The sequence below is a fragment of the Aulonocara stuartgranti genome (assembly GCF_965226115.1).
Source record: "Aulonocara stuartgranti genome assembly, chromosome: 17".
Taxonomy (NCBI): domain Eukaryota; kingdom Metazoa; phylum Chordata; class Actinopteri; order Cichliformes; family Cichlidae; genus Aulonocara; species Aulonocara stuartgranti.
This window is the reverse complement of record NC_138953.1, coordinates 25,189,509-25,211,272: the sequence shown is the minus strand read 5'-3', so window position 1 is coordinate 25,211,272 and position 21,764 is coordinate 25,189,509. Positions and strand designations below refer to the sequence as shown.

The 21,764-nt window shown below is 40.2% G+C and overlaps 1 protein-coding gene across 2 annotated transcripts in view; it reads left to right on the top strand.

The window, feature by feature from the left end:
• The window catches only part of lin7a (lin-7 homolog A (C. elegans)), a 49,850-nt gene that overhangs the window by 21,969 nt on the left and 6,117 nt on the right, over window positions 1-21,764 (top strand). The window contains exons 3-5 of one of the 2 annotated variants that reach the window (XM_082511162.1): window positions 11,778-11,849; window positions 20,273-20,482; window positions 20,906-21,117. In XM_082511162.1, the coding sequence (XP_082367288.1) occupies window positions 11,778-11,849; window positions 20,273-20,482; window positions 20,906-21,117 (494 nt within the window). Of the gene's footprint in view, window positions 1-11,777; window positions 11,850-20,272; window positions 20,483-20,905; window positions 21,122-21,764 lie in introns of both variants that reach the window. The other variant, XM_082511163.1, reaches the window with a different exon arrangement.

The window sequence follows — 21,764 nt, the reverse complement described above, 5'->3', positions numbered from 1 at the left end:
CACAGTGGGTTTTTGACTGCATAACCCCCCCCCCCCCCCCCACACACACACACACACACACACACACACATTTAAATGTTCACAGGGCCAGAAAACATCATGAGCATTTCATTAAGTCTAAGGTTTGATAAGCTCGTTAAACTGGATTTTAATTAAGCGAATCCCTGTTAGGGATTGGTTTCAATCGTATTTTACGGGGATGAAGTAAAATGTGAATCGTGAAACTGAAGTTCTTGTTTTTCTCCTCTTGTTAAAATGCTTTCATTCTCATGCACGCAAAACAACCACCCACTGATCCGTCATCTTGAGATCATTCATCAAGACGGCGGGGGTAAGAAGCAAACAAGAGCGTTCGCTCTACGTGGCGCGGCTGCACAGGCTGATAACAACAGATCTTGTGTGTTTAGTGTTCTGTCTGTTGTGATATACTTTAGCACTACCCAGTGACATGGATTTGTTAAGTAAACAGCAGTTTGAAGAGCAGGGAAGCAGATGACAGAATGGCCTCTGTGCTGCAAGTTAATTGTGAACAAAGTGAACATGTAATTTGTTCTGGAATGAAAGACAATTAGCGGACTTCATCAGTATGTTGGGAAGAGCGCCGCTGTATTTTCTGAAGAGAATTGTGTTGTAAATTAAGTAGACATGCAATAAGATTTTACTGCTGCAGGGCAAAAAATAACCATAATATGTTTTGGAAAATCAGTGATATGGGGAATTGTAAGCCAGCTGCTGTAATTCGCACTTTATAAAACTTACTTTCTCAGCTTGTACTTGTTACTTAGAAGTATATATGGGGTAAACAAAATAATAAAGAAGGTCTTAAAATCTGAAGATAAATAATTGCATAAAATATTTTGTCATTTGTTTAAAAGATGAAGAAAACGATGAGTATGACACTTCTGTATTTAACAGGATCTCACCATTTCTTTTACTTTAACAGAGCATAATTAAATGCCATTTCATGCATTAACTGCCATTAGGGTACTGTGATTGATTTAAAAAAAAAAAAAGAAAAAAAAAAGCTGGTCCGATGTATTATAACATACATAATTTATTTAATCAATTTTTTTAAATATAACATAACTTTTGTAAAAGATGCCTCATATTTTCAGACTCTTACAGTTGTCCCATCCACTTTCTGTAACCACCTGTAGGTAAAGCAGCTTTCTTCTGAATGGCTGTGCTTCGTAAGCTGAATGTTTCAGGATCACTTGGGTGGGGCTTCTGTGCTAACATCCAGAGCTGTGTGCATGAGATGACCATGATATTTAGCCTTACTGACATCATACTGATCTAAGAGTAGAAAAAACTGTCTAGATCAAAGTGGTTACAGCACTCTGATGGCTAAGTGTCTACACGTGTTGATAGAATGTACTGTGCAAACACTGTGAGACACCTACCAGTTCTTTATATTTAGCTTACAAGAATGCTGGCTTTGTTCTATTTTTTAAAACGCCCTGGAGCTATAGTTGTTCAGGCTTTCTGAAGCACTTTTAAAGTTTTTATCTACAGCAGATGAACAGTATCTGAAAGTCGTGCCTGATGCATGGCCTGAAAGATGCATCTAGCCCTTCAGTTTGTCCTTCTACTGTCAGAAATGGTCTCAGCGGCTACCAGGAAAGAAGAGAAACGGGGAGAAAAGGCTGAGGTATGCCAAAGAACTGGACTGAAAAAATCAGTGTGAACGCGTTTTTTGAAATGTCTGATTCGGATTGATGTCATTATAGACAGAGGAGATCAGGACAGAGTCAGCAGTGAGTGCAACATGGTGGAGGCTCAGTCATGTTGTGGGGCTGTATTTCAGTCAGTGGTGTTGGGGATCTTGGAAAAACTGATGGAATTATGATCCCAAACACACTGCCAACGCAATAAAAACATACCTGGATAGAAAAACACACAATGGGAAACTATCAGTCATTGCCTGGCTTCCCCAGAGCCTGGACTGAACATTTTTGTAGTGTGGGATCATGTAGAAAAGACTTCCAAAGAATGTCCTTCAAGAACCCAGAGGAGCTGTTCCTGAAGATGAATTCAAGATATGACAAGAACACCTGGCTAAGACAGTTCAGGTTGTGTTGAAGACTAAAGGGAGTCATACTGAATATTGGCTCGTTAGACTTGTACAAACTTTGTATTTGCCTTACATACCGCATATCCATCTGTGTTTGCACATGTTTTGATAAATCACTGCCACTTTTCCCATTTTATATAACAAAATATAAAGAAATTAGGGGAGGCTGAAGACTTTTGTACTGCACTATATGCATATATGTGTGACAGAAAATAAGGTAAAGCACGAAAGGTCCCTTTTAGATTAAGGAAACACATCAAAAAGGAGTGTCATGCAGAGTCTGTAGAGGATGATAAAATGTGATATTTGACAAGACATCCAATTTGAACGCCCTTTATAGTCGCAGTTTAATCAGTGAATGCTGGAGATCATTAATTTTTCAGCTTTTGTCTAGACAAATAGAAAAGTAGAAAGTTCGCCAACACCAGCAATGGCACCAATGATCAGAAATTAATTCTGATCAAATGTTACGTAAAACCCATGAAAACATGCAACAGAAGGGATGGGGAATAGTCTTCTGTTCTGCTCTGCTCTGGCCAGCTTGGGGAAGCCTGGCACGTCCTGGCACCAACTGCCCGTCTGGCAACCAGCTGACTGATCCCAGTGCCAGTCACTGGAGTGCAATGACAGTGATTCTCAAAAACCTCATAAAAAAAAGAGCGCGGCAGCAGCAGTAGTTGCTGTTTGCCAAGAGCCAAAGATGCGAAGCACTTCACCCACAAAGAGCTGGCTAAACACAGTCACCAGGGAAACCATCAGAGATGCTGTGGGATTAGTGGGCTGCAGCGAGGACGACTGTGGCTTATAGTCAATGACACATTTGGAAAACCGACGCACTACAACAGCATCTCTCTGTAGTGCTGAGCCAGCTGGAGGACCATTTATAAGTGGTGGTTGTTGCATACTGTAGATTATTACCATTATTATGCGGCGCATTAAATGAGGTCATGTAGTGGAATATCACAGCTCTCAACAGCTGTGTCCTCTGATGCTCTGTTTGCATCAGGAGCAGTTAGCAGAGACAATCTCTGAGTGAAAGGGAATCTCAGTGGGAAAGTAGCAGTTAGGCTGGATTTAATGGTCTGAAATACTAACGCTTTTTTTGATATGTTTGTTTGTGACAAGAGAAAGCAGCTACAGCCACAGGGTTCATTTTTTCTGTCTGGTGATGTCTTCTTCTCACACACAGCCTGCCTTTATTTCAGTCTGTCAATAGGTATTGAAAAATGTTTTTTTTATAATTATTTGAACCGGTAGCTTGTACATAAAGGAAGAATGTAGGCCCTGTAACCCTCTGTAACAGTGCCCTGCTACTATCATGACACTTAACTCAACTGGACGAAGGATGGTGAAGATGGGGCTGCCAGGCAGGACGAGAAAAGCATGATCCCATAAATGATTCATGGATGTAGTAAAGGAAGACTGGTGTGATGTTGGTGTCATAGAAGAGGATGCGAGGGATAGGATGAGATGGAGGCAGAAGATTTGCTGTGGTTACCGAAGAACAAGAAGAAGAAGAAGAAGCAGAAGAAGAAGAGAAATGTTGCACGCAGCTGAAAAACTAGTCCTAGTCAACTGATTCCACAATTGTGAATTCCTGTACTATTACATGTATTTTGAGTGTAAGACAGCACTTGACAGTTGTCTGTATGTATGCAAGACTTTGTACATACATCACCTCTGGATGTTACTGGATGTTTATGTATAGCATGTAGCTGTCTCCAGGTTATAGGCAGCAATTTCTTAAAATTACTGCGTTACTAAAACCGTGATTTTTTTTTTTTTTGCGAGAATGTCTCATGACAGTGACGTAAGCGAGTGCGACGTTTGTGACAACAGCTGTGTGCAGATCAACAATGGATAATATATCGAGTGCGGGAGAGAGTATGAGCGTGCAGCGTTTAAAGCGTGGAAGTACTGACCTTACTTTGAGTTTGATTCCATAAAAAGTGACAAAAACATTAGTGTCCGTTGCTCACATGGGAAGAAAACTTCTTTTTACAGTGAAAAACCCCCCCCCCCTAAACTTCCCAGCAAGCACCGAACCACGTAATTGGAAATTCACTGAGAAACTTGCAGATTCTTCCACTGACCGCTGCGGCACACCTGCACCAGGGTAAACCTCCGCCTACCCCACTCCTGCTTTACAGGTGAAAATAGAGCAACAGGACCACTGAGTCTTTGACTTTATTTATTTCCTGCTGTGTTTTAAAATGGTAAATGGACTGGTTCTTATATAGCGCTTTTCTACTCTTCTGAGCACTCAAAGCGCTTTACACAACTTGTGCATTCACCCATTCACACCCATTCACACAAGCACATTTTTCCTAGGTGCTTTCTAACTGACATTCACACACATTCATACTCCGATGAACGCATTGGAGAGCAATTTCGGGTTAGTATCTTGCCCAAGGATATTTGGCATGTAGACTAGGGGAAGCCAGGAATCGAACCACCAACCTTCCGATCAGTAGATGACCTGCTCTACCACCTGAGCTACATCCATGTTAGTGGATGACAAGGTAACTGTCAATATGAAGAATGGACGGCAGGGAAAAGAGCCAGTTCAGCAGTGTTAGAGATAAATGACAACGAGACAGAGTTTGATGAGCTGGTTGTCTTTACTTGCATCTATTTGAAAGAGTGAGTGTAAACACAAAAAATATTTTATTTTATGTGCTGAAATGTGCAGAAAATAGGTTTAAATGTTAAACTAATTTCTTCAAGTCAGAGAATGTTGCATATAATTAAATTTTTGCTTGATGCATAAAGTTAAAAGATTAAAACTAATAAAACAAGTTTTAAAAAGAGACTTTTCCATTTGATTACATTTTGTATGATGGATTATGTAGAAAAAGTAGAATTGGGCTGAAAGATCTATCGCTTTGTTACCTATTCAGGTTATAAATCGTGTTTTTAAAAAGTAACTAAGTAATGAATTACTTTTGAAAATAAGTAATCAGTAAAGTAACGGGATTACCTTTTGGGGGAAGTAATCAGTAATTAGTTACTGATTACTTTTTTCAAGTAACTTGACCAACACTGATTACCATTAACTGAAACATTAAAAGCAAACCTGAAAAAAAAATACAAAATCCCCACTGCTTTAATTTATTTGTCTATTTCTTGTCTTTCTTTGCTTCTTGATTTTTATCTCTAATATCTCAGATGTCTGAATATTACAGAGGAAGAAATAAATCAGTACTTTCAGCCACAAAATGATACCATAATGCAGACAACAAATGCTCATTGTCATGGAATACCTATCTAAAGTGATTGTGAAATCTCGGGAAGTAGCTTTTTACGCTATAATGGCAGTAATTTCAACTCACTGCTGCCTAAAAGGGAAAAAATATCTTTGTAATTCTAAGAAAAACCCACTGCTTTTTAATCCAAAGGAAAATATACTCAGAATTGGTTTTTAACTAGATCAGTTTTTCACTTTGGAGCTGTTTAAAAATTCCTCTCTGTAATCATATTCTAATTCATTTTCACTCACCATAAAACGCAGGTTAAAATAGCTCAACCCTCGCCTTGTACATTTTGATCACGCTCACCTTGTGGGATTTCATTATCACAGATGACCTTTCTTTCCAGTACAAACTTTATCCTGTAATCTATGATATGATTCCTTTTCTTACACACATATTTGAGTTGGTTCATTTCAGAGACAGGGGAGGGGACACTAATCTTGTCTATGGAGTATAAACCTGACTTCCTACTATATGTCTGCATCAAGAGAATTTGCAAAACATGAATCAGCCTTGTTAGTGGATGACAAGGTAACTGTCAATATGAAGAATGGACGGCAGGGAAAAGAGCCAGTTCAGCAGTGTTAGAGATAAATGACAACGAGACAGAGTTTGATGAGCTGGTTGTCTTCCCCTCGCCACGTTCATCGATGGTGTGGGGGAGAGTCTTGTGTCGCAGCATTAGTTTCACTGCAACACCCTGAATGAGTTGTCCAGGTCAATCAGCCTTGCAAATGGGAAAGGAAGGACACAAGATGAGATGACTGGAAGAGCTAACCAGCTGGAAATGATGGAAGGGAGTGATGTGCGGGATATTGGGTTAGACGGAGCCACGTGACCAATACAGGAAGTGCAATAAGCAGGCTCAGAGCGGCCACGTTTTTCATCAGCTTTGAAATTGCAGTTGATTTTCCACTTCAGCAGAGATTTTCAGTCAGCATAATTGACTGGGATTTGTGTTGATTCCATCACAATGCCTCCGACTCCCACATCACATTAAGTTAAAGGATGAAAGGTACATTAAGTCAGTCTGTTCGAGCTCTATATTTTCCCTCGGTGTCATGGTTTGCACCACTGAGACGCTAACTATAATGGTTTTCATCCTTAACAAAACTACATTTTCAGACTAAGACCTCCTTTTTCCCCACCCCCCGTCCACCCTCTCCATCTCTCACTAGACAAAACAAGAAGCCGTGTTCCTAAGAAGCACTGCATCAATATTCCCTGTAGGCATCCCTTCCGAGATGGGCTTTGTGATGCTGGTATTCTTTTAGAAAGAATGTGTTTGTGTCCACTTCACCATTAAAACCAGGAATGTGTGGCAAACTAAGCAGAAGGGAGCCATGTAGGGGAGGATGGAGTGGCTGTATTGATGTTGTTGGAAGGACAGTGAAGACATTTGGTTAAAGGAAAGGGGAATTGACAAGATGCCTGCAGGAAAGCTGGCCTTTTTAGAGCAAAGTGCACCCACCACAAGAGGAGGCTGACATTCAAAAGCACAAAGCTGTTAGTCCCATTTTTGGCTCTCTGCAGGGCACTGCAACCAATCAGGTTAAATATGAAGGGAGATATCAACTGTGGATCTTCAGAGCACTGTTATTTAAATATGACGAATAAATAAGCCAGGACATATTATATATTAATATTTTTTTATAGAAAAATCAGTGAACTTGGGAATGGGCTTATATAGTTCAAAGTCAACAAGCTTGTCTTTAGACTGGAGGAAGAAGTCTGAGTACCTGGAGGAAATCCACACAGACACAGGGAGGGCATGCAGACTCCTCATGGAAAGATATTGACCATGTAACAATTGGGCTAACCACTGCAACGCCTTGCTGCTTGTGGTATGGATATATTAGTCATTGTTTATAAGAAAATAAAACATTTAGGGTCAAGATGCCCTGCATGAGCTCTGCTGCTCAACTCGTGAAACAGCAAGGGAGGAACTAGGAAATAATCGAACCATCAGCCAGTTCAGAAGGCTTTTTTTTAAATTATCTGTTCAGTCAGAGTGGACACTCAATGTTCCACTGTTCCAAAAAAGAAATTATGCAAATGGTCGTCCTTATTTAATTTAAATCTTCAGCTGATATCCATCCACTTATTTTCCCAAATTACAGCACAGGCTAAATAATTCAGCACTCTTCTTCTCTTTCCTCACACCAGAAGTGTTGTATCTGAAGTTCCCAGAGTTGCAGTTACTTTGGCACACCGTATGTGGTATTGCTATGAACATTAAGCAGTAGAAGTAACAGTGAAAGATGGACATGATTTCGAGTCATATTGGATAAAACATTAAGTCCATTTTGTAAATTTTAGTTACGTAGGAGTCAGAAAAGAGGAAAAACACTTTGAGGCTTCAAAATGGCACCTTGGTGTCTATCTTTTATACTGTCGATAGATATTATAGGTGTTTTGCCTGTAAATGACTAGTGGGTGAGCAAAGTGACGTATTTAACTAAAACAAACTCTTGGGTTTTTCCAAAGAAAAGTGGACATTACCCTTATATTGGCCAAAAGAAAAGTTGAATCCAGTTGCTGCTCCTCATTACTTGGATGTGTGTTTCAAACCAGTTCTTGGCATCTACGTCTGCGTATCTTTGAGCACTGCTCCGTGTTAAGTTGATTTTGACATTTTTCCAAACTAGTATTTTGCAATTGTCCTCTGAGTCAGTGTTTCCCATCCACTCTGCCGGCCCACATAGGTGTGGCGTGGAAGATTATCTGGCTCCACCTGATTAATACCCTAAGCGACCGGCGTGAGTAACGGGCAGAACAATTACATTATCCTCCCCTAGAGGGCGGTACAACTACCTGCTCTAATTAAATGGGTTGCCAACCGCCAGTAAAACAGTAGAAGACGCAGAAGAAATTACATCATAGTCATGCTGTGAGTGAGACAACGAAGCCCGTAATAGCAATGGATAAATATTTGAAAAGAAAAAGTAGTCAATCTGACCTGGGTCCTAGAAAAAATACAGACTGGGGAAAAATTATCAGTACATTATTTGTGACATTTTTGTTTGATGGTGTGCCGTGTGATTTTTCTAGTGTGAAATATGTGCCGTGGCTCCAAAAGGTTGGGAAACACTGCCCTGAGTAATTTAACTAAAGCTTTCACCACACCACCAGGGGGCAGGATTACCAGAGGGCGTGGCGTGCGTTTTTCCACTCTTGCCTTCTGTTTTTGATTGTTTTCTGTGATTTTATTCTTCTTTGTGTGTGCTGACATTTACCTCGTTTTCTTAAGAGGCTTTGCCTTTTGTCAGGCTACAATTCTAAGCAGAAATAGTGCTTAATGAATTACAAGGGTAAATACTTTACTGCGTTCTCTTGTGGTATAAACTGGTATTACATGAAAGCGCAGCACAACCCTACTTCATCTTCAATCTTCATATCTTGTCAACACAATACACAGATAAATGGATCATATATTCATGGAAGCTGTTTCTTCACATTTAATTACACATAACAATTAAACTATATTACACTCATGAATTTACAATAAGCACTTTAAAAATACTTTTTAAGTGCATTATTTTAGTCAACCCTTCTGAGACTTTATCTGTGAAATAGTTCACTGTTTGTTTGTTTTTTATCCATTGTTGAGGATCAGGGGATCCAAAAGTGAGATGTTCCTTATGCTCACCTTGGCCATTTTGATGCATCAGCGATATATACTGAGAGAAACCTGAGAGTTTTTTATTTTCTGGGTATCATTATTTTTCGGCTCACTGCTGTGCCGCCTTCTCAGAATATGCCAAGTATTTCATACGCATTGCAGTGCTATCTGTAACGTCGTGTTTGAATAGGGCCATTACTAAACATTTACATAACAGAGACCATGTTTTAAGGACCAAAATGCTTTACTTTCACAGACAGATAAAGGCCATTTTTCCTACAGACTTCTTGTCTTATAGGTGCTAAGAGAAAGCATTAGAGACTGTTATGGACTGAATAAATAGCTGTAATTAGGACTTGCTGTAGTGTTTTTCTAACAAAGGGATAAAAGAGAGAAATGAAGCTACTGTGTAGTAAGATAGAGGCAAGAAAAACCTTTTGTGGCATTTATAAAGCTGTGCTAAGCCTCAAAAAGTGCAAAGGTGGAAGAAGTCCTCAGGAAAAGGTGTCATTTGGGAGTGGTGTGTGTGTGTGTGTGGGGGGGGGGACGACTGCAGGCTCCTCTTATCAAAATGCATCAGCGGCACCATGAATCTACAAAAACATGTCGCGCTCTGAAGTGCACCCTCAAAAGCTAGTCATTTGGTCTTTGAGATTCATGAGCAAACAAGCCGACAGGAGCTCAGGGATATTTTTTTCCATGCTCTTGAGATCTCTACATACAAATATCTGAAGGTTTGCATCCTATGAGTATACACCCTTTTGACGATACAGAAAAGCAAGGCCCTTGTAATGTTTTTGCAGGGATACGTCAGAGCTGCCTGCCACATTCGCCTCCAACAAGCTGCTCTGCTGCAATGAGAGATGTGACGTCATCCAGGAAGTGGAATCATTATTTTATTTCTGAGCCATAATATCCAACATAGCATACACATTCATTCCAAGTCTGCTTTGCATTGAGAAGCTGTTGTTTTTCTGCTGAGAAACATTCGTCAGTTCCATTAAAACGCAGTCACTTATTCGTTGAGTTAATTGCAGATGCCATAAATGTGAGATTAAAACAGCTAGATGATAGTTAGAGAATCTTTCCACTGAAATCAATGCTGCCATTACGGTATTTAATCGAGTCATTTGCAAAAGCAGGCCTTGTGTTACGGGGTGGCAGTCACACCTCAAGGCAATGTTTGGAAAGTGCACTGGCAAGTTGCTGCTTTCTGAAAAATATCTTACAAACAATGCACACAAACTTGACTGATGTTAAACTCCTGATTTCTCTCTGTGCAGGTAATGGGTATGTCTGGTTCAGACATTCTCTTTAATGCAAAGAAAAAAGTAGGAGGCAGTGAGCAACATTGCAGGCAGAAAAATGGGACTGTTTGTCATCAGCCAAAAAGATTTCAGTCATTATTTTATGACCTTTATTTTGAGGTCCATATTTTTATTCGTAGACTCTAGCAGGGGCAGCACAATGGTGCGCTGCTTAGATCCGAGAGAAGAAAAACTCCCTAAAATCAAGGATTTAGAGCAGACTGAAGTCTGAGCTTTACTTCAACATATCCCGATCTCATCATCATTAGAAACTATGCCCATCGTTAATATGAGCATACACAGCTGAATTAGTTTACATGTAACATATCCTTGGATTATATTTCTTATTATGTGACAGTAGCACTGGGTCAGATTTCTGACTACTCTATAGCTGCAAAACATACACAAATTAGATCAGGCTGTTTGTTTTAGTGTGTGAATTGGTACTCCTCTAGTATATCTTCAGTTACCGCATGTTACCCACGAGTCAACATTGGCCATGGTCTCCTCTTTTATAGTCTCCGAACAAGTCTGCTTGTAAGGTTTTCTTAAAAGCCACATCTAAACAGGAAAGGCCAGCTGTCTGCACTTATTCTGTCTGCTTCAGCAAATAGAAAACTTTTTTTTTTACCCAGATGGACATGCTCACTAACCCGTGTTTTAGCACCGGCTCAGTCCCGGCAGAATCTGTTACTTCTTGTTCTGTTGACTTTTTATGCTGTCTGTAACACCACAATATGCCTCGTTTGTCAACATGAAAGTTTAAAGGAGACAGAGTAAGTAATCCCTGTAACCCCAAAGCTCAGGCTTTAGACAGTTTTCAGACAGAGCCTCTGTTTCAGACAGTTCTGATCTACCTTTTAGGTCAGTGAGAGGGGATATTCCTAATATGGTCATCTCAGGAAAACCGGTCTGGCCAGGTGCACAGAATTCCCACCCATTTGTTGTTCAGACTCTCTGTTAATAAGGGACAGGAAGAAAACTTGCTTAAAGAGAGGGGATTGGGAGCTAAAAGGATGGATGAACTTGGGGTTATTTTGAATCGTGAATCATGCAGACCTACTCTGGTAGAGTCCAGAGTCTCCCCTTTAATATACATTAACGAAAAAAGAACATCTGACTTTTTCTACAGTAACAGAAATTCTTCTCTGTCTGCATCAATGCAAAATTCTCTCTCCCTTATCTGTCTAGCTGCTGATAACACCAGCGTGTTTGCAGAAAGTCATCGTGCCGGATCGTAATAGGATTTTCTGTTACAAGATGTTATTAAATACAAAGGCTTGAGCGAGGCCCTATCACTTGAGGGTTACTTTGAAATACTAGGAGCAATATTACTGCTCATAGATTAGGGATCAGTCTATGCCATGTGCTTCCTGAGAGTTTGCTATTGTACACATGCAAGTGTGCACAGCCTTCTGTGGAAGGAAACCATTATTTGACTATGAAAAGAAGAGTTTGAGCTCATGTGCAAGTTGGTGGATTCAGATTTCAACCACGTGCATCTCTGTCTTCATTTCTTTCAGGTGTACCAGTATATGCACGAAACAATTACAGTGAATGGCTGTCCAGAGTATCAGGCCAGGGCCACGGCTAAGGTAAGAACTGTGTTGGAAATTTGGCTCAGCAATAAAATCATAATATATAATTACTGAAAGCTGTAACTAATGACTCGGGAGCTGTCTTTTAATCACTTTACCCAGTGATTTCATTCTCATCATTTCATTTCATTTGGCCAAAGCTGCCTGAAATCAGCAAACTACATCCTTTGATAATGGCCCTCATTAAGAGTGTGTGGGTCATCAAGCAATGACACACGAGTGCCAGTTTTCCAAGAATAAAACCAAAGCGTCGCTGTTAGTCTCATCTGCTAAAAGACTGTCTAACAGATTCACATTTATGACATTTCATTTCTTTATCTATTGAGAGAGCACACACATAAAAGGCAAACAAGTTTGTGTTTACACGGGATGGGAACAACTAACATATTTTACATCCTTTTTTTCCAAACCATTTTCTTTAACTTCAAGTTTACACGTATATTTGACCACAGACAAAATGTGCAGATGGACAGGCAACTAGCTGTAGACCAGAGTTATCTCATTGATATAAATTACGAACATTTTATTAATTTGTTTGTTTGGAAAGGTCTAAGATTCTTCTTTAACCTGATATACACTGACTGGCTACTTTGTTAGGTGCTCATTAATGAAAACATCTAATCAGCCAATCATGGCAACAACTTGGTGTGCTTAGGCATGCTCTAAGCCACCTGCTGCAGTCCAAACAGAGCATCAGAATAGAGACAAAAAGTGATTTAAGTGAGTTTGAAAGTGACATGGTTGTTTTTGATCTGAGCAGTTCATGAACTGCCGAGCTACTGGGATTTTCCCACAAAATCACCCCTCAGGTTTACGGAAAACAGTCCAAAAGAGGGAACGAGAAAAATCCAGTAAGCAGCAGTTCTCTGGGACAAAATGCCTTGTTGATGCCAAAGGTCAGGGGAGAATAGCCAGACTGCTTCAAGCTGACAGGAAAGCAACAGTAACTCAAATACAACAAAAGTATTCAAGTATCTTCCCTTCTATCAATGATTCAGGCTGCTGATGGTGGTGGAGAATGGTGTGGGGCATATTTAGCACAATTTGGGCCCTGTGGTACCAACTAAACACTGAATAAATGAGTTCATTGTACTCAAACGGCCTCCACACTCACCAGATCTCAATCCAATAGATGTGATGGATGTGATGCAATTGGAGATTCTCACCCTGGATGCGCAGCCGATAAATCTTTATCTGCAACGGCGTGATGCTATCACGTCAATATGGAACAAAATCGCTGAGCAATGTTTCCAGCACCTTGTTGAATCTTTGCAATGAAGACAAAACAGGAGTTTGCATTTCAAGGTAGAGGTGTCAAAAGGTTGAAAATACTGTTGGTCAAAATGCTGTTAGTCAGTTTTTAAATTGCGATTTAAGAACTGACACTATGTTCATGTAGGAAAAAGGTATATGTTAAGGCGTTGTATATGGAGAGTGTTGGCAGTGCTCACCTCAAAAATAATTTGCAGTATAATTAGAGCTGGGCGATATGAGATTTTTTCATATCACGATATGTTTTTTTCATTTCAGGCGATAACGATATCTATCACGATATAAGCCAAATAACTATATTTGTAAGATTTAAATGTGCCGTTGCTCACAAGTAAAATGTGAAATAATCAGCAGCTTGTTTTTATTTAAATATTTATTTCCCATAATAAGTTCAACAGGGTAGATGTACTTAAGGAACATGAGACTTTTTCAGATAAATAAAGGCAAATATTGCAAACTACACAAAAGGCAGCCGCTAAAGCGTTTAAGTTTCAAAATAGAACAAACGAAACAGACTAAATTGTCAATTCCACTTAGAAACAAAATATTAATTCTAAAAATAATCTTAGTTTGTTTTACAGAAGAACAGACAAAACTGACTAACTTTTGTCAATATCAAATAAACTGAGCACTAAAAGGAAATTCTCAATCTCTCCTTGTTGTATAGCTGAGCTTTTCAAACACTTTTAACAGTTACTTTAGTCTGACAAAAGCCGAATGACGAATTAGCGCTTCCAGTCAGAGACTGAGGCTACGTCCACACGTACACGGGTATTTTTGAAAACGGAGATTTTCCGTTTTCGTTTTAAAAAATAATCCCGTCCACACATAAAGGCAGAAATGAAGGAAAACGCTGCTATGAACATGCCAAAGCAGCAGGTGGCGCTAGATTCCTAACCGTGCAGAAATGTTGGCCAATCAGAAGTCTAGAAGCCTCGGTGGGAAAAAGTAAACAAAGCTGGGGCATAGAAGCAGAACCGAGTCGTATGTGTGGAGGGACAGTAACTGTGTGTATATGTAAGCATTTAAACACTGCAGAGAGTAGAATTAACAGTATTGTAGAAATTCATTTCACCGAAACAATAACGTGGCGCACAGTGTGACGCATGCACCAGTTTATTGTATTTCCAGACTTGTTTTCGGCACAATTTACAGTGCACGCTACTCTTGTTTTTTGTCAGACTTGAAATAGCCGAAATACCTTCACACTACGGAACTTCTATGGCTCTTCCGTTCGACAATCTCTCCGGCATTGGAACCATCATCTGTTTTCTCTTCGGTCACGCTCGGTTGATTTTTCTAGTCGGCACACTCATTTCCTCCATTACGCGCTGGCTGCTTCCCAAACAAACACACGTGCGGCTTGGCACTTGTGCTGTACGTAACAAGTCACGCGACGTGACGCTGCGGCTGTGATTGGTTCGGCTCTGCGCTACTTAATTTGGCTGACCTTTTTTTTCTTTTTTTTTCTTTTTTTTAAGAGGACAAGAGCGGCGAGGTCTATCGCGATAGCTTAATTTCTCTATCGAGTAAAAGTTATATCGCGATACATATCGTTATCGTTCTATCGCCCAGCTCTAAGTATAATCGATCATTTCTGCGTAGGGACTGTCAGAAGGTGGTGCTGGTGTATTTAAGCGGCTGCTGTAGAGTTGTTGTTTGAGGGAAAATAGCACGACTCATAAGGTCAAACAAAGTTGGAATCAATACTGTCAGAGTACACTTTACCAGAAGAAAGACAGGCATTACAGACCAGAACGAGCTAAATGTTTATCTCAAAGGCTGAAGTAGAAGCTCTTCATCCTTGACTCAACAGTCATCAGTTACTTAATGTCTTTCATTCGAGCTGTAAATCGGTCTTTAATTATGTCTAATAGTCCTCAAGACTCTTCCAATCAGCAGCTGCTGGATTCTCTTCAACTCATTCAACTTATTTCTCTTATGGAAACACAGTTGTCTTGACTTTACCTTCTGAATGTTTGCATTCACGAGCTTTCATTTATTTACAATTCAGCACTCAGAACAAACAGAGCTTTTGATTGAGAGGTCATAAATGTCATGGATGCAAGTTAATTGTTAAAAAAAACCATCTTTTTTATGCTTTGGTTTATCCCACCTGATTATTTAAGATGTCCAACGATTTTTTTTCTTCTGCTGGCTATTTAGAAAAGGTCCCATCCATATCACAGGTGAAAGAGGTGCACTGCGTGAGTGGAATAAGCAGATTGTGGTATTCAAAAGAGATGAGCTTGACCCGCTTGACTGAAGCAGGACGTTTCATCAGCACATCACAAGCAAGAGACACAAGCTTTCATGAAAGAAGATAAAGAGAGGGAGAGATTGCCTGATTTAAAGTGCAGAGGAGGAAGAGAAGGGTGGGATGCGATGAGGAGCACTCATAGAGCATGTCCTTCATTGGTTCAGTGTAGAGTCCACTCCTCTCATCGCCGCGAGTGGGTGGAGGACGAGAACAGAAAAGGATGACATAAACAAAGGGATACAAGTCTTTGTGTATGAACACAGAGAGGCTTCAAACGATGAGAGCTGCTTGCCAGTCCTTTTCTCATTTTGTTTGGCTCCACTAACGCTACACCTCCAGAATAGTCCTGCAGAGTTTGGTAAAATACAATTCAATATCTGTTAAAAGGAATCACTCAATATTTTAAGAATTACATCTTTTCACTGTTTTACTTTGAGTTAGATAAAGAGATCAAATCCTCATGCCTGCTGTTAACTATTGAGCTAGAGCTGGGAGGTGGTTAGCAGAGGGAAACAGCTAACTTAACATTCAGAATTCAAAAATTCTCCTTCCAGCACCTGTCAGTCACTAATACTGTACATGTTGCATGTGTCAATCTATATAGAAAGACAGACATTTGTGGGAGGCATCTTTTAAAATGAAAGGATTATGTCTGCTATAGCTGGAATGCTCTCATGAGAGGAAAACCAGGCTATTGGGGGCCCCCAATTTTACAGTGACAGGGGTCTCCAACTTAAATGAGCTGTAGGCTACTGCTGGCACTGTCATCTCATGTGAGGGCCACTTTAGTGTTCAATGAGTACAAAACAAACATGAAAACACCCACAAATGTTTCAGAAAATGTAGTGTTGAATTTTTAATATTAATGCAAATGCAAATGTGAACGCAATTTTTTAACTAACTGAAGCCTTTCATTGAACTACAAACTGGTACTCACTTTCTGGCCCGACATGTGGCATCACAGTTTTGTTCGTATTTAACAAAATAAAAATGCAGACATAAGTGTGCACATTAGTTTTTGACTGCTAGCGAAAATTGTTTTTTTTTTACAAATAACTCTCACTGAACTAACACAGCCAATCCCTCAATATGTTTGTACTTTCTGCTCATATTGGCTTCGTATTAAGTCATTTTTTGCTTTTTAAAGAACTTATTTTAACATTGCACTCAACAACAAACAAATCCTCCCTAACAAAAAAGTAACTTCACGGGCCAAATTGCATTCTATTTCTTCACGTCAGTATAGCAAGTAGGGGTGACGTGGGCCGCAAGTGGCCCTGGGGCTACGAGTTTGAGACCCCTGATTTAAACAGACTTCCATAAATAGACTGTACAGAGCATTAAAGATATCCTATCATCCCCCAAGTGGAGCTAGGTGTGGCTGTAGAAGGGGTTACAAAGGGGTGCCTCTTCTAGCTGCTTCTAGTATAATCTTCTTTTGTGTTTGTGGCTCATGTAAACTGCAGGGAGACCTCAGGGAGACTAGCCATGTGACTGAAGTGGAAAGTAACTGAAATACAGTCTTTTGGTGCGGTACAGCAAAAGACACCAAACAGTTTGGTGAACAAAGTGAAATAAACTAAGGAAAAAAAGAGAAACTTCACTAGAGTAGCTATTACTGCTAAGCTATTCAGATACATTTAGGGAGTAAAGAGCGAACTTTTTCAGGTCTCTTATGTAGTCAGCAGTTGTCTGGACCGTGAATTCCTGTTCCATTCATTGGTAATTATTTTCAAATCTGTTGAATTTAAGGAAATTGAAACCAGACTGAAATTGTCAGTGTGGTTTTAACATATGCAACCCCTCTTTTATTTTCTAAAAGAAGCATTTATCAACATGCAACCAGCGCCTCCTTAAGGATGATCCTTCACTTCCGTTTATTCCATTACGGTAATAACATCCTCGATTTAGCGTCTTAACGTGCCAGAGCTGCCAGGAGTTCACAACAAATTTTCTTCCATTGCATTCAGTCTTGTGCCATTTCACTCACTTACTCTACATGGAAGCTGTCGGTAGTGGTGCAAGGCAATAATTTCCTTTTCCAATAATTTCCTTAAATATAAAATGTGATGTTGGTTAAAATGTCTGATCCTTGAGAAAGTTCCCCATACTCCCAATAGGCCCTTTAAGGCTTTCCAGTCTAATCTTGTAGTCGTCTGACTCCATAGGTTTCTCGTCTAAATTGTGGCAAGAGTAGGTGTATTTCCCAACCTGTCAAAATATTTTTAAACAGGATGCACTAAATATGACACATTTTTAAACAAACTCTGTTCAGGATTTTATTTTTTCTTCTCTCAGAGGGAAGGATTCTCTGTCAACAAAGACAATCGTGTCATCTTCTGAAGTATCCTGAAGTTTCTCGAGTGGGTTCCATTGTCTGATCTTAAAAATAACATCTCATTAATGATTAGAAGAGATGTTATTTTTAAGTCTTTTTCTATGTCCCTTTTTTCTCTTAAGAACAAAGCATTTCAAACTCTCTCCCTCACACATTTAAAAGTTACTTCTTCTAAATCTGTAATAAAAATGCACAAATTCATTGGGCAATTAAGCACACAGCTAAGGGTTTGAAGTGGCTTAGCTGTGGGGATCTTCCCAACTGGGAACACTGGATATTTTTGAAAGTGCTTTACTCCCTGCAGAGATATCCACAAGGACCACAATTGCACATAATCAGCATCAACATATGGGGAAAGACATTCATACTGTATTGCAGTGAGAATGAACTGCAACAGTGATGAAATACATGACAGAGTTTCGGTTTATCTCGAGTGCTTTAGTTGGTGAGAGAAAAATCTGCAGACATCCAAGATTTGAGTTTCACTTGAACAACTCAATTCACTTTGATCGCATTGTTAATTTAATCAATTCAGCCTCTAATATCTGGCCCGAGGTTTTTATTACTGATCTTAAAGGAGGCGGAGATTATCAGAGCAGCCGGGGGGGGGGAAGCAAAAAAAACAGGGAGGTGATGCTAAAATGACTTTAAATACTTTAAGCCAGACTTTTACAGTGTTGTGTGTCTACCGAGTATCCTCCAGCAAGTGTTTCATTTAAAATGCCCCCCGTGCGTGAGAGGCACCGGCCATCTGCCAGATTGTTTTTCATTCACAGAAAGCCCGATAAAGTTGTGAAGGTCGATGAGCTGCGAGGCCCGGGTGGCGACGGTATGCATGCTGAGGAGCTGCTGCTTATTTTAACAGCAGGCCAGGGAGGGTGAGTGGGAGCAGCAGAAGAAGAAAGGCGAAGGACAGAGCGAGAGAAGGAAGGAGAAGGGGGGAGTTGTCATAATGCAATAAGCAGATTAATAGGCAGCGGGAGGGGAGAGAGAAATGAGGAGTAATAAATGTGGATCTGAAGATGCATATGAATATGGAAGAGATTGCAGATGCGGGGATGATGCCTGGAGGGAGCCTCAAAGACCTCCAGTTGCCAAGCTCCTCGTCTGCTGCTGGGAATTTCGATTCACATCTGCAAAATCAAAACAGAACTCACTCCACCCGTACTTTCTTATCCTTCCTTTCCCCCATCTCGCACACCATAAATGATGCTGACTTGACAGCGAGGAACCTGTGGCATCGCATCTGTGGATCTTTGGGCACAGGCTCTCTGTTCACCTGCCACGAGCTTTCCCAGCTCGGCTAACAAGCTCCTCGGTGCTTTGTTCTAAATGTACAAGGAGTGTGCAGCTTGGCTTGTGATTCAAAGGAACTTCACCCAGCTGGAAGGGATACACAGGGTGGAAGTGAGATGTGTTAATCCGTGTGCTTGGAAAGACCAGAGAACTTCTCATGTGGAGTCTAAATCCCAAGCCCAGACCAAATCCTGACGCTTTGTTACGGCCGTCGTCGCTTAAATGAGAAGGTGCGTCAGAGGTTCGCGAGCAGCTTTGCAGTCTCTTTGTAATACTTCTAAAATGTGTTCTTCCTTTGCTTTTATTTTCACACTACAGAAGAGAATGAGAAGCTAGTGTAAGCTGCAGAGCTTTCAAAAAGAATTGCTGATTTGATTGAAGATGTGGTTTGCAAAAGCTGCAAATCAGATTTCAGACGAATATCTTTGCGCCGTCTATAATGAGGGCACTATTTAAGAAGCTGCTGTGTGCCTCTGCCTTCTTTCTCATCTTGGTTATGTTTTTCTCTCCACTGTTTAACTAAAAGGAGAAGAAATAACTCACTTCTTGCCCTAATACTTGATTTACTCATAGAATGAGACATTTACTAAAGTTTTTTTGCATTTCTTGGGAAACTGACCTGGCACAGTTCAGGCATTCGCTCCACTTTTTTAATGTGCACTAATATCTTTAGTATCATACGCATAATGCGGAACATTAGATTGTATATAAAAGGACTGGTATTACGCTGCGAATGTAATTATTCATTGTGAAATAATAATACAATAATGTGCCATCAAATCTCTTGTAGTAATTTTAGATATATCGTACTCCCCTTCAAATGGTTCACAATGGTTTGGTCCACACCTGTACTTTTCAGAGGTGAATGTAAAATAAAGGATGTGTGAGAGACCTTGTTCTTTAGAATAAAACTTATTTATGATTTCTCGTGAGTTCCCCTTAGGTGCTTCTTGGTCTCCCCCCCTCATTAAAAAATCCTGGAAACTCCTTTTGCTTTAAGGCACTTTCACATTTTAGAACCTAAGGCTACATCTATCATTTTTGTACAGTCTATGATTAACCCATGGATATTTGCATATTGCATAATATATATAATATTACTTTTTTGCACACACAAAGTTGAACCTTGTATTAAATCTTGTGTGTCAAAAAAATATACGTAGAAGTGTATTTTTGTCAGAATTCATGTCTAATTAACCGTCTAATTCATTGGAATAACTAATAAGCCCTTTACCTTTTTTTCTCTTCCTTCAGGCCACAGTTGCGGCCTTCGCAGCCAGTGAAGGTCACTCTCACCCGCGGGTGGTGGAGCTACCGAAGACGGACGAAGGGCTGGGCTTCAATGTGATGGGCGGCAAAGAGCAAAACTCACCTATCTATATCTCCCGCATCATTCCTGGAGGCGTAGCTGAGAGGCATGGCGGCTTAAAGCGAGGGGACCAGCTCCTGTCTGTGAATGGAGTGGTGGGTCTCGCCAGACTAACGTTCTGATCCAGCATGTGGGAAAAGAAGATCAATGGATTGAAAGTAGAGTGTAGATAAGCTTGTCAACCCCTGTTTAAGCTTGTTTCCAAAAATATAGTTTTAGCAGCTTCCTGCCATGTATATGATTTCTAGTTTGATATGTGAGTCAACAATCACAGGAGTTATTGAGGTCGCAAGGTTGCATGTTGTGAATAAGTAGCAGAAATTTCTTCAGCTGCTGGAGAGATATGAGCATCATACACTGTAAGCTAAGCCTTCTCATTTCACTTGATTGTGAGGTAATAATAGTGGAGAAAATATTCTTTTTTTTCTTTGAAGGGTTACTATTTTTAAAAATATATATATATTAAAATCAGCCCCCTTTAATATTCTACTCTTTCCGCGGCTCTGAAACCCCTGCAGAGTGTAGAGGGAGAGCACCACGAGAAAGCGGTGGAGCTACTGAAGGCAGCCAAGGACAGCGTGAAGCTGGTGGTTCGCTACACCCCCAAAGTGCTGGAGGAGATGGAGGCCCGCTTCGAGAAGCTGCGTACGGCCCGGCGGCGTCAGCAGCAGCAGCTCCTCATGCAGCAGCAGCAACAGCAGAATCTGGCCTCTCAGCAGAACCACATGTCGTAGGTGAGGCGCTTCATTGCTTTAAGGGTGAGGGGTGGGGGGAGGTGGATGCCAACAAAGGAAAAGGAAACACTACCTCTGAGAACTTTACTTTAAAAAGTTGTGTTTATGCATGCTGATGAAGATTACGGAAGGAAATTGTCCCACTGGAAAGAACTGAAATGTAACAGAATGAGGAGTGTTGCAGCCTAGGTTGAGGTCGAAACGCCACTAATAGCTCGTCAGGATCGCCAAGCTCATCATTCGGGCACAATGCCATCAACTTTGCTTTGAATATAAATCCACAATACAGTAGTTGGTCCACCAACTGGACTTCATTTAGAGTTAAAGTGAAAAGCTACCAAATACAATTTCAACACATAGAATAAACTGCAGATCTTTTACCTGGTTAATTTGTAATGAAATAACAAAGTAACAGGCCTCACCTGGCCATGACTCTGCATTTAAGATGCAACTGACACACCATGAAAAGGATTTTAAATCAAACAGAGGCAAAGTTATAAAAACTAAAACTAAAAAATAATAAATGTACCATTCTCTATAAACTTCTGGACCCTCTGTTGACCTGTTTCAACATATTTTTTTTTAAACTGTGGCAGAGTTTAGGATCAAAAGTATGTGCTGTTTTTTTGGACTTGCAGGCACT